The 13,704-nt window shown below is 39.7% G+C and overlaps 2 protein-coding genes across 3 annotated transcripts in view; both read right to left on the bottom strand.

Annotated features, from left to right (window-relative positions):
• Nucleotides 1-4,006, bottom strand: part of hsd17b4 (hydroxysteroid (17-beta) dehydrogenase 4) — a 48,336-nt gene extending 44,330 nt beyond the window's left edge. Inside the window, exon 1 of the mRNA XM_010795528.1 lies at nucleotides 3,976-4,006. Within this exon, the coding sequence (XP_010793830.1) occupies nucleotides 3,976-4,006 (31 nt within the window). The remainder of the gene's footprint in view (nucleotides 1-3,975) is intronic.
• Nucleotides 4,007-8,045: 4,039 nt separating this feature from the next.
• On the bottom strand, nucleotides 8,046-12,917 carry pheta1 (PH domain containing endocytic trafficking adaptor 1). Of its 2 annotated transcripts, none has more exons than XM_010794653.1 (3): nucleotides 12,735-12,917; nucleotides 12,147-12,235; nucleotides 8,046-11,043 (listed from the first exon to the last, which is right to left on the bottom strand). In XM_010794653.1, the coding sequence occupies exon 3, from the start codon at nucleotides 11,006-11,008 to the stop codon at nucleotides 10,115-10,117; it is 894 nt and encodes a 297-aa protein (XP_010792955.1). In that variant the 5' UTR covers nucleotides 11,009-11,043; nucleotides 12,147-12,235; nucleotides 12,735-12,917; the 3' UTR covers nucleotides 8,046-10,114. The 2 variants fall into 2 exon arrangements, with proteins under 2 accessions (XP_010792955.1, XP_010792956.1); XM_010794654.1 differs by having other exon boundaries at nucleotides 12,147-12,229.
• Nucleotides 12,918-13,704: the final 787 nt, after the last annotated feature.

Below are 13,704 nucleotides of genomic sequence, written 5' to 3'. Positions count from 1 at the left end.
GTGTGTGTGTGTGTGTGTGTGTGTGTGTGTGTGTTGTCAATTTGATCGGCTGTGCAAACATCTGACTTCCTGGAAGGCTAATTCAAGAGTTATAAACTGTTCCCCATTGAGACTCATCAGGAGACCGTTGAGTTCCAGTTTCATAGAAAAACCTCACGGGAGTCTTGTTTAGGGATTTATTCTCTGTGCTAATGTTGGGAATAAACTAATTAGACATGATGCAAATTTAACACATTGCGTGACAATGTGTTCCTTCTTTCACTTCAACTTAGACATGACTCTGCTAAACACACAAACGGAGGAACCAACACAAAGAAGTATTGTGTGTGTGCCGGGTGTTTTTTTTATATGTCTTCTAAATTGTTTAGCGATCTAAGTTTTTCATACATTACATAATTACTGCATAGTTGTGTATATGTTAGGACAATAAACCTTTGAATCTTGAATCTTATGTACGGCTGCAACTTAAAGTCGCCATTGATCAATCTGCTGATTGTTATCATTTGATTTGAATAATAGTTTTTAAATGTTTCTCAGAGGCCATATTGCTGTCTTCATTGAACTTGTTTTGTCAATAGGCAAAAGGTTTTTTTGACAAAGAAAAGCAATAAATCCTTACATCTCTGCGAAGCTGAAACCACATAGGATTTGGCATATTGCTTGAAACAGTCCATTAATCTGAGAACTGGGAAAACTTCTCAGGACTAAAAAGCAAACATTCAGGGAGTGTTTCTTTTCTAAAGACGACAAAAGCAGAACTCTTGACCCCATTTTGCTTCCTCACTGTGTACACATAAACACAAACACACACCTATGAAGGTATTGCAAACGCAGAGCCTTAAAGCACATGTTTTAAACAGCATTTTCATTCTGTTGCCATTTATCAGGCCTATAATCAACATTCTTCCAACAACAAGAACAGGAGCGCATTGGGGTAAACACACGCAGAAACACACTGGCTGTAATTATTGTTGCTTTGGAAAAGACACAAAGGCGCGCATGTGTCCATCGCTTGCAGAAATCCGTGCACACTCAATAACTCCACACTATTTTATGCATCATCTGTTCGTGTCCCTTAGTTAAGATTTTCAAGCTAAGCTGTTTGGGTGGCCAAGTGCTATGTGACTAAAATCTCATGTGTGTTGCGTTGCAAAAGGCCCCTGTTGACACAAGAAAACTGCTTTCTTGTTCTGCCATTTTCTGCTCTAATAAGTGTCTTCCGTCTGTCTTTGTTGGAATCCTACTCCTGTCTACAATCAGCCAATCTATCTCCAACGGTTTCCCTCTCATTCTCCTTCTCTGCCCCCCCACCTCCCCACAGGGCGGCTGTGGGTCAGCCCTCTCTCGTGGTCTCATCACTGGATTTCTTGGAACCCCTGAGGGAAGCAGGAGCGCTGGCATCCGATATAATCTCAGTTAAAGACATTGAACCATGACATTGTCTGGTCCACGGCTGAGGGCCAACTGCAGAGCCCACTTCTTTCTTACACTTGTACATCTGCAACAACACATATGCAAAACGTGGACATCAAATGTGCACAAGGCTTACAAATCTTAAGTCCAAGGAGTTACAGTCCTTTCTTTCTAGGAAAGATGTCTCAGACACTAACCAAGAAGAAAATCCCCAACCAAGTAATATCATTATTTCCTAAACAAGCGACATCCCCTCTCTAGAGAGAGTCCAAGATTTTTTCATTGCTGAAAATGTAAAAAGGGAATTTTTCTCACATGGTCATCAGACCTAAAGATCATTAAAAAATGATGTTCTGATTGTGGTTTGTAGTCGTATTACTTTTTCAGTTTTAAATGTTTTTATGATGGTCTGCGTTGGTGGCCAGAACTGATCTCCTCGTGTCCATACCACACTGAGCAAAAGAGAAGTGAAGACAACATCAAAATATCCAACTTTCAGAAACCTAGGAAATCTGTGAGGAAGTAAACTCTCTTATGAAATTCATCGGAAAACTCTGCGAGTGAAAACGCTAATCAGAGATCTGGGACTCCACTGAAACCTTGAAATATAGTGAACCTTTTGTTGGAGGTTTACTGAGTTAAAGCTGCCTGCCACGGAAAATATAATGTGCAGTCTAGCAAACTTCCTAGCATTACTTCCCCACCCCAGGGGCATGTTTTTTCTAAATCAATGAGTCAAGGTGGGATAACAGTTACATCTTAATGACTAAAACAACAAGAATGCAGACCTCAGCAGGCTGCTGGGAATATTGCATCAGTTTTAATGTGGTGGGAATCCCTTTAAAAATCTATTAATTTATGTATTTAGGTCAATGTTGGTGATGTTGCAAACCAGCTAGAAAAGCTGCTTGATGGTCATATTGGAGTTGGATAAATAAATATCAATAAATAGCCAACTTCTTCTAAAATATATATATTAACTCAATATTGTATTAAAAGTAGTGGATTACTTATTGAGTATTCCCTCATCCAGTTTGTTCCAAATAGCCAAAATATGTCCCAAGGAGCAGCACATGTACACCGACCATTTACATTAACATTATACACTGTTGTTTTTTTCATAATAATAAAAAGTACAACATTGTTTGAACAAGGAATAGTTGTGGCTTTGTTGCCAATCGCCAGTGTTAAAAAACTAGAGTTCATCCAATGAAAATCCATGTTAGTCATTCAGCTAACATTGAACTTATTATATTTGACAATCTTCATCTTAGGCCTGTTCTATAATTGTGATTGAAAAAGATCATGGAGTAAGCCATCCCAAGTATATTTTTCACTTGGGTTATAAAGTAAGTGTATAAAGTGCAGAAGTATTATCAGCAATGTGAACTTAAAAAAGGGTATGACTTTTGTCACCTCAATTATATTATACTGATGCATAAACATAGCATTGTAATGATGTTGTGGTAGGTATGGCTGATTCAAGTATTTTGTTTATGTTATATAATGTTGGACGGTTTAATCTTTGAAAATGAAGCATATTTTCATTGTTAATCATAGGTTTTTGTTTTCACAATCTTAATCCGAAAGTCACTACCACCAAAGCTGCTGGCAAATCAATGGAGTGAAGTACAAATGTTACAATATTTTCATTAGAAAAGTTGTGGAGTGAAAATATGAAATGGCTTCAACTTAAATACAACATTTCAAAAGGATTTTATCCATACAAGCCACTCCCTACAAACTACTGTTTTGGTCAAGACTGTTTAGGGAAACACCACAACTCCACACCTGTTGCCTCAGAATGTGAGATAGAGGGGGCTTTACTTTGAAGGAATATCCTCCTTTACACAAATGTAGGCACACACACAGAGGCACACACACAGGCACACACACAGTAGTGTTTTGATTTACTGCTACACAACAGAAGATTGTGAAAGCCAGTGACTGCTCCCCACTTGTTCCTGTTCCTCCATCCTGCAGTCATGGGGGGGTTCTCTGGCGCTTAACCAAAACACACATCAACGTCTGCCACATTCAACCATAACGTTCACATTTCCAGTACACACTAATGATGCGTTAGTTTTTCGTATGGATAAAAATCTTATTTAGTCAGTTAAGACACTTTTAAAATCCATGTACGGCCTGTTAACATGTATCACACATAAGTGACAATAGGTTGTATATTGTGACATCCCCATGGAAACAACCACTGATAGATTTGCGCCAAATAGTTGTGAGAACACACACACATACGCACGCATGCACCCACGCAAACACGCACTATTAAAACTACTATAAGGTCACCAAAAGCCACATGCTGTGTACATCTTTTGTGCCAACTATCCCTGTAGATGTGACGTCCGGCAGCTCAAAGATAGAAAATCCTGCTCGGCGGTATGACGGGACTTCAAAAGAAAAGTTCACTTTTGGGGCTAAAAAGGTCTGCGCCATCACCCCCGGCCCCACTGAGGGGAGGCAGAGCCCTTTAAATCTCTCACTAATCATTTTCTCGATGATGTATTGTGAAGAAAAAAAGGTCATTTTGGACGGGAGCAGTACATGTGTCCACATTTCTGGGGAAGTTCGTCATTTTTGGGATTATCCCCCATGTGGTTAAGAGTTTAGTGATGGTTACAGCCCAGACAAGAAACGATTATACAGTCTTCAAAACATACTCACGTTCTCCGTTATCTCGGATGGGCACCCACCGCAGTACGACGACTAACCAACAAGTTGGACTTCGCATAACGGAAATGTTTTGAGAAGAATCTAAAGTAACTCAAAACGGTGTCCTTGGTGAGCAACGGGAAACTGGACATCATTGGAAAAGCTGCATGTTAAAAAGTCCGTCGCTTTCTCTCTCATTATGAGTGCACGCCACAGTTCCTCCGCTACAAACAAAAAGAGGAAAGAAAACTTTCAGCAACGAACTTGACGCGGAAAAAAAGTGGCGACTCCTCATTTCCGCTGTCAAGAAAATATGCCGCGTACCATCTGTCAAGATGGAATTCACAATCCCACTTCCGGCTGCTATCTTTTCAAAATAAGAGGCCTGGTATTTACTTGCAGTTAAAGTAAAATATTGGCTTCAAGAGTAGATAAACTAGCATAACATAGAAAATACAAAAAGCACAAATATCTCAAAACATATAGTATTCAAGTAATAGTTAATATTAGTTCATTCTTAGTTACATTTCACCACAAAGTAAATACCATTATATATTTGTGTGTTGAAGGTAAAGTCCTTCATTTAAAATTATACTTGAAGCTACTAATGCAAAATGTAGGCTACTTAAAAGAAGCATAAAAGCATAGACGTTCAAGTACTTGATCGGCGTGCAAAATGAGCACGGACAGTTGAATGATTTTATATCACACATTGTATTGTTTTGAATGCATTAACATTAAAACAGCATTGTATAACAATGTATTGTATATAATGTGTTCATTATTGCATTTTAAAAAAACCCATCTGCCACATAACTTCAGCTGCCAAAGAGATTAACGATGCAAACAACTTAATGAGTTAATTTACTAAGCTCAATAGTTGAACCCTAAAAGGTTACTTTCTTAGAAACTGCACATTATTTGCTTGTATTTTGAATATTTGAATATTTCGAAAAACAAACACCTCTGGAATGCATTCAAGATGTACTTTTATGTTGAAATAACCAGACCGGAAGTGAAGTACTGGAGTTAAATACAGTACAAGATGTAAAGTACATAAAGGATCCAGACTCTATCAAGAATTCAGATACTTACGTTAACTTTGTTAGCTTTAATATGTCAATATTTGTCACTGCTTTAACAGTAAATTATACACTGTTAAGTATCCTACACTGTTTGTATGATGGAGCCTAAACTGGATAATAACAAGGGCGGATTAAAAAGAGCATTTGTTGACTCAAACTCAGGTGGTGCGACCCATGGGTGCGATATTTGCTGAGAGTCAATCTAAATACAGCACAGGAGATAATAGTGCAACCAGAGGACCTAAAGCGTCACATTTGTCTTTCGTATTTATGGTTTTAAAAACTGCACAAAAAGAGAAGAGAACGTAAAAACAAAAGGGTTATCTATTAGGAAATGTATGTTTTTTCTACTCTAGAGACGTGCTGGGTTCTGTCAGTAGTACTTTACATTCGAATCTCCAGCAAAAAGGAAAGCCTCTTTGTATTCCTTGAAAGGTTTGAGAATACTCTAACAACAGACTACAAACTGTGGCACAGCGCCACCTGGTGAGGGTCAGGCTGAACAGCACCAGAATGTGTGGTTTCATGAGGCATGCCCAGGCTTTACATGAATTCAGGGGGATGTGCGATGTTGGTATGTTTACTCAGGAATGTACATAATAAAAAAATGGTACTTTACTTGAGGATTTCGCATTACATTCTAATTTACTTTTCATATATGTATTTCAAAACAATCCTACATTATCATGTATGCAAAGAAGATGTTACCCAGCTGTGTATAAAGAAAATGAACCCTACCTTTACTAGCCGAAACATTAGTGAATTAGACATTAATGCATAAATAATTATAATACAGTGATTTAACATACAGCATATCCTTCTGAAATGGGACATTCTGCATTATGAGTGATTTCACTTTTGGTACTTTAAAGTAGTAATCTCGAGAGATCATTGTTATGGCATTTGTATCTATGGCAACAAGCAGTAATTACATGTGTTTATCATTTTTCAGGGATATACACAGTGTTTTAGCATGTGCTTTGTACATCGGGAATGTCGCCAGACATATAGTGGGGGAAAAAATTATTTAGTCAGCCACCAATTGTGCAAGTTCTCCCACTTAAAAAGATGAGAGGCCTGTAATTTTCATCCTAGGTAGACTTCAACTATGAGAGACAGAATGGGGGGAAAGAATCCAGGAAATCACATTGTAGGATTTTTAATGAATTAATTGGTAAATTCCTCGGTAAAATAAGTATTTGGTCACCTACAAACAAACAAGATTTCTGGCTCTCACAGACCTGTAGCTTCTTCTTTAAGAGCCTCCTCTGTCCTCCACTTGTTAACTGTATTGATGGCATCTGTTTGAACTCGTTATCAGTATAAAAGACACCTGTCCACAACCTCAAACAGTCACACTCCAAACTCCACTATGGCCAAGACCAAAGAGCTGTCAAAGGACACCAGAAACAAAATTGTAGACCTGCACCAGGCTGGGAAGACTGAATCTGCAATAGGTAAGCAGCTTGGTGTGAAGAAATCAACTGTGGGAGCAATTATTAGAAAATGGAAGACATACAAGACCACTGATAATCTCCCTCGATCTGGGGCTCCACGCAAGATCTCACCCTGTGGGCCAAAATGATCACAAGAACGGTGAGCAAAAATCCCAGAACCACACGGGGGGACCTAGTCAATGACCTGCAGAGAGCTGGGACCAAAGTAACAAAGGCTACCATCAGTAACACACTACGCCGCCAGGGACTCAAATCCTGCAGTGCCAGACGTGTCCCCCTGCTTAAGCCAGTACATGTCCAGGCCCGTCTGAAGTTTGCTAGAGAGCATTTAGATGATCCAGAAGAGGATTGGGAGAATGTCATATGGTCAGATGAAACCAAAATATAAATTTTTGGTAAAAACTCAACTAGACGTGTTTGGAGGAGAAAGAATGCTGAGTTGCATCCACAGAACACCATACCTACTGTGAAACATGGGGGTGGAAACATCATGCTTTGGGGCTGTTTTTCTGCAAAGGGACCAGGACGACTGATCCGTGTAAAGGAAAGAATGAATGGGGCCATGTATCGTGAGATATTGAGTGAAAACCTCCTTCCATCAGCAAGGGCATTGAAGATGAAACGTGGCTGGGTCTTTCAGCATGACAATGATCCCAAACACACCGCCCGGGCAAAGAAGGAGTGGCTTCGTAAGAAGCATTTCAAGGTCCTGGAGTGGCCTAGCCAGTCTCCAGATCTCAACCCCATAGAAAATCTTTGGAGGGAGTTGAAAGTCTGTGTTGCCCAGCGACAGCCCCAAAACATCAGTGCTCTAGAGGAGATCTGCATAGAGGAATGGGCCAAAATACCAGCAACAGTGTGTGAAAAAATTGTGAAGACTTAAAGAAAACGTTTGACCTCTCTCATTGCCAACAAAGGGTATATAACAAAGTATTGAGATGAACTTTTGTTATTGACCAAATACTTATTTTCCACCATAATTTGAAAATAAATTCTTTAAAAATCAGACAATGTGATTTTTTTCTCATTTTTGTCTCTCATAGTTGAGGTATACCTAGGATGAAAATTACAGGCATCGCTCATATTTTTAAGTGGGAGAACTTGCACAATTGGTGGCTGACTAAATACACTTTTTTCCCCCACTTGTAGTTCTTATTCATGCAAATGTAATGGGCTTTTATCATAGGTTATGTTTTATCAATGAAGAATATAATTAACATCTGCACTGTAGTATTTATACTTTTACTTTATTAAAACATTTAAGTTCTTATTCCGCCACTGCCCATCATACTGTTCTGAAAAACTAACAAATATGGCAGAAAAAAACATCGAATGTCTAAACCAGCCATACTAATTAAAAATATATATATATTGAAGAAACTAAACTTAAGTAGTCAGATATCGTAATGACACGCAACTGTTCACATCATAACATATTAACACTGTTTATTTAAGAGTTTACATTCAATTCTTTATAAACAAACCTCTTTTCATGGTACCATATCAGAAAAATGTGTCAAATCCACAATATTATTGGTTATTTCAAATAATACTCATGTTGTGAACTATAACATTAAATACTTGACTACGATTGTGGAATTCAATAGAGAAAGAGAGCCTTGACCATTTTAATAATGTGAATTTAGATTGCATTTCTCTGTTGGCACTTTTGGAGAAAAAAAATAATGATATGGTTCGTTTGACACTTTGACACATTTCTTTACATATTGTTATTATTAAAAAAAAGACTTTTGTCATCTATAATTACAGTAGCGCTCTTCTGGAGTTCATCAAATTGGCACAAGTATATTTTTGTTGAAATCATCTCAAGAGCATACCACTTTGATGTTGCTGTAAAAAACCTCCACACTTTACCACTACTCCCCACATTGTCATTTCTATACAAGTCAAGTGTATAAGAGAAACGATAGCGCTGTGCAATGATGCAGACTTGTCAAAAGTGATTACAAGAGCCTTTGCAAAGAAAAAGAAGAAAGAAAGATAGAAAGAAAGGAAGAAAGAATAGCAGCAGTACAGTAACCCTCTCAACACAGTGGCAATGGTTGCAAGTACAATACCAGAGTTATAAAGATAATATAAGGCAAATACAAATCAAGAGTGCTTTGTGATTGAATATAGAAATACAAAATAATTATAGTAACACAATCATTTAAAAAAGGCCCAAGACTGCTGGTGTTATTTTCCAACATGGAAGAGTAAAATATTGATATAAAACCAAGAGGTTAAATGTTCACATACAGGTCACAACACACTGTGTGACTGAATTAAAATTATTTGATTGTAAAAAAAGGAATTATAACATAATAACTATGGCAAATAAAAAACTCCTGCGAGACAAGACAAAACATCTCCTTCCATGTAATCCAAAAGTCAAACGAGAACTAAGTGACAGACACGTACTCTTGTGACACAGCATCATCTGGCCGCAAGCTAACAGAGGCTAAAAATACCAGTGTGTAGCTCTGAGCGAGACATGCAGCTCCACCACGGCCACTGTCGAGAGGATGACCTTAGCAGCCGCAACTTCTCTCGGTCGAGATGTGCTGCACTCGGAGAACGGAGCGGAAACTGGTCTAGTGTTCCCCGACACTACTTTTTATCTCAAAGGTACAGGAAGCTGGAAATGCTGAACTGGATTGATGTTAATTGTCTTGGTGCCTTTGCCATGAGATTATTAAAATGTCATCAGCTGTACAAACAGTGCTCTTTCTCTATTTCATCATTTTATAATCAATCTTAAAGCAACAGGATTTCCTCTTATCTTTCTCCTCTGTATGCTGCAGATAACGTGTGACTATAGCAACCTGATCCATGGATTAGGATTTGTTTTTACGCAATGCCTCCAGATTGTTACTTGTGTGGCCTTCTTTATTTCATTTGCATAGAACACACTGTTACCATCACGGGCTAGGATCAATAATAAACCTTAATGTGGTGATTTAAGCAGTATTTTCAGTTGCTTAGCACCGGATTTTGCATATAGAGAACATACTTCATCAAGGTTGCTTTAATGAGATCTGACCCCAATACAATTGCATATGTTTGGAATATGTGTAAGCTAGAGGAAGGGAGAAGAACTCTTTAAAATTGGCAATGTAAAAATAAAACAGAGTAGTTCTAAATTAAGTGCAGCATCAGAAAAACTGATGCTTTTAATAAATGATTACCATTTTAATACTCAAATATTTATAATTGTCCTTGGTAAATGACATTCAAACCTGTTAGCATACTGTGATTAAAATGCGTTGCGTTGTACAATGGATAGTGTTAATCTTTAAGAAAGATTGATTCCCCTGTGCCAGCCAAGATATGGAATCAATCTAGTAATCTATTTGTCTTTTTTTATCTGTGAGAAGACTGCAATGTGCAAAAAAGGTCTCAGTTTTGTCGCTCGTCTGTTGGGTCGCAGAATGATCAGGAAGGAATAATAAAACTGTGGAAAAAGAACATCTTAATATCTCAATCAGTTCACTTGCTCTGCAGCCACTGCACTCTCACTTCCTCCACCTCTTTGCCGTACCAGTCATGGAGTTTGGAGAAGCAGCCAGTGCCAGGGGAGACGGGGCTTTCCAGAGAGGCTCCTCGTCTCCTGCGTGGCACCGGTGGAGCCCTCACCCCATCGGCCCCTGGACCACTGTTACTCCCAGAGTCTGAGCAGGCCTCCCAGGCCGCACAGGAGGACGCTTCCTCAGCAAAGCCGTTAGCCAATGAGACAGCTGGTTTACTCCACGCAACTCCGTTCTCCTTGGGACAATCAGACATGAGCTGCACCTCATCCGGGAAGCTCCTCTGGGCAGAATAGTTGACTGCCATGGGAGGGGCCCCTGATGATGAGGATAAGGAGGATGTAGATGATGAAGATGAAGAAGAGGATGCACCTGATCTGGACCGTGAAACTTGGTGTCTCCTGGAGGGCTTGGACCTGCCCTGCAGGCCTCCAGCCCCGACGCAGTCTCCTCCTGCTGCCTCCTGGATCTCCTCCAACTGCCTCTCCAGCTCCTTCACCACCAGCCTCATGTAGTCAAAGCTGGCCCTCGACAGCGCTTTCACCCACGACTCCATGCCTGCTTGGTTGTCAGAAGCCATCTTGTACACCCGGGCTTTGGCACAGTCAAACTTGACAGCAAAGGCGAACTCCTCGGCTGACTCGCACAGCTCCACGGTGCATCCTTCAAGGACGATGACACCGATGGGCTCTCGGCTCTCGCGCTCCTCAAAGTAGAAGAGCATGTTTCCTTTCAGGACAAACCAGCGCCGGTGATACGCTGTGTTACGCTCACCCTTTTTGAACAGGAAGCCTGTCTTGTCTGGCGGTGAGTCACAGGTGGCGTAGTGCGCCACGCTGCGTTCGTTCAGCTTCATCCCTCCTACTTTTCCTCAGCTGGTTGTTTATACACCTTGGAACATTGTAAATGAAAGCCAAATGGATTACTCAATATTCAGACAATATTCAAGTTGTTTTTCACATACAAGGAATTTGCTATGGTGTATTGGTCAGAGACAAGAAACATTAATATAAAGTAGAACACTTTTTTAAAAGTCAATTCAATTACACAATGTAACTGTATAAAAAGAAAGAGCTAGGCAGAATGTGCAAGTATATATTCAAGGAGATATGCACATGTTTGCAGAGAAGCATAGCAATGTACAGAGATAATAGTCCAGAAAGATGTGCATTAAAACGCATTAACTACACTAAAGTAATGTAGTTCAAGGATGCCACAAGACTCTGTGGCTTTTCCTTCCAGCAGGTTAGCATTTCAGATATGCAACACTAAGCTGTCTGTGGCTCTTTCCTGCTGTAACGCTGCAAATTTCCCCTCTGTGGGACTAATAAAGGTATTCTGATTCTGATTCAGTTTTGTGTGTTAATCAGTGTTTACTCAAAGAAGAACCTGCTTACTCTTTGCCCTCAGTGCTGCTGGCTGTTTACTTTCAGTTTATTGACATGGTAATATCATATTAAAGGATGTGAGTTTTTTTATGGTCAGTAGGCGGAACAGTTTATTTGCTAGTCTCTTGTTAAAAAAAAAAAGAGGTCAGCACAAAGGGTAAGGTACAAAACAAAAAGGGTTCGACTCCTGGTAACTTTAGAGGGGAAGATGTTTGCAGAGGTTCAACCTACATTCTCTGGTCTCCTCTTTCTGAGTCCTCCTGCCAGCCTTCATGGCAGTGCAAACACCTTTTTTTGTGTTTACCCGTCACACTAAAGGTGCATAGACATAACCTCTGGCATGGTTCTGCTACAGTAAAACCATATTGTAGTATAAAAAACGACTCAATGCCCTGATATAGGCCTAACATGTGTTGTCCGCTGTGTAATCATATGTTCAACTGTAAACTAGGACTCAGCCTTCCCTCTTTGTAAACAACAACTAATCCAACTAATCTGTTAACAAGTTATAGCACTGGATAATGGTGTTACTTCTTCTATCACCTTATATAGCAATGCGTTTGTGTTGTAGCTACTGCATTTTATGTTAATTTAGTTTTTACTTACGTGTTTATCTCATAGCCACCACTGTCCTCTTGTCACATCTGAAGCTCATTACTTAAAATGTCTCCATCTTCTTTTGGGTTTTTCTGTCCCTCCAAATAAAAAGAAAGATATGTTACACACACTTACTCCAAAACTGCTGGTATTATCAATCAGATCGTAGTGTCTCTGTTTTGTACAAGAGCTTGTGGCAAATAAGCCAAGTTTGTCTCAGACATGAGAGGCTAACATGTCACACATTAGCAGTTTTTTCCACCTCTGCTAGCAACAATAGTTTGGACGAATGATTCAGACTGCTGGCTGTTTCTGGGAATGGTCACAAGCTTTTGACACATCAGCACTTTGCGGAAATGTATCTCGGGATACATCCAACATATTCAGTAGTACAACACTTTACATGAACACTGGCTGAAATAAAGAAAGTCTATCTCTGTTTTAACTAGCTTAACGCATTAGGCGTCTTTCGTGAATACAAATGAGCATCTGGCGTCAGCATTTTCGACTGAGCACTAGCTAGCACCTACAGTTCTGCACTGGCAGTTAGTCAGACCCACATGTATGGCAGTATTGTGGTAAATAACTATTAATTACCTGGAGATAAAGACGCCACCGCCTGTCATATAGATAAAATCACTGTCGTTTGTTTTTCCTTTATCTCTCTTCGTACTTTCTTTCCTTTTTCTTCCCTGTAACGTGACGGACTAAAGCCGCATTGTTGTGTACAGAGCGACCAGCACGACTGGGCGGGGACGTCATTACAGCTCTCCTGCGGATGGAACGTTCTCCATCCGGATGAGCTGTGCGTTAAAACAAACGCACCCTGTGTTTGCCCTTGGATTGGGTGCGTTTGGACAATATTGCTACAGGCTGATTGTAGCTGGCTCCATGTATGGAGACGAGCCACCTGCAAGATTTTAGCTTGGGCCCCTTAACATACAGCCAATTCCAATCCCCAATTCTGTCACACGTAAACGGCAACGCCTTTTTTTCTTTTTAGTTGTATTGTTTAAAAAAAGCAACATCACTCGGCTTGTCTGATGTGGAGAGAAAAAGGAGAGCCTGATCATGCATCACCAGAAGGTGCTGTAGGTGGCCCAGGATTTGCACGAGTTGGATTAAAATGTAACAAAAGTGCATCACAATGAGAGAAGAGGAGTATTAAAGTCCCACTATATTAATTAAAAGCTACTGATGGTGAACCGCAGCCAATCATAGCATCTCATTGTAGCCGACAGCATTCTAAACACACACTGCAAGAGTAATTACACCTAGCATCCATGCACAAAACATGTAATAAATGAGCAGTTCATGCATGATGCATGCTGCTATGCATACTAATTGATGAAAATGTGAAGGCTTACAAAAGGAGATGGAAAAGCATTTGAATGAACTGTTACAAGCAGGGTTAATGTAGGTTAATTAGACTATATTCAATAGAAAATACTTATTTTTCAAGGACCCAACTACTGACTGACTTAACTCAGTGTAGCTACAGGAGATGTACCATCAATTTGTTTTCCAAACTATGCCCATTGGTTTATAGACCTGTCACTGGAGTTAG

The sequence above is a fragment of the Notothenia coriiceps genome, unplaced genomic scaffold (assembly GCF_000735185.1).
Source record: "Notothenia coriiceps isolate Sejong01 unplaced genomic scaffold, NC01 NC01_scaffold00037246, whole genome shotgun sequence".
NCBI lineage: Eukaryota > Metazoa > Chordata > Actinopteri > Perciformes > Nototheniidae > Notothenia > Notothenia coriiceps.
Note: the sequence above shows the minus strand (reverse complement) of the source record. Positions and strands in the feature narration are given on the sequence as shown.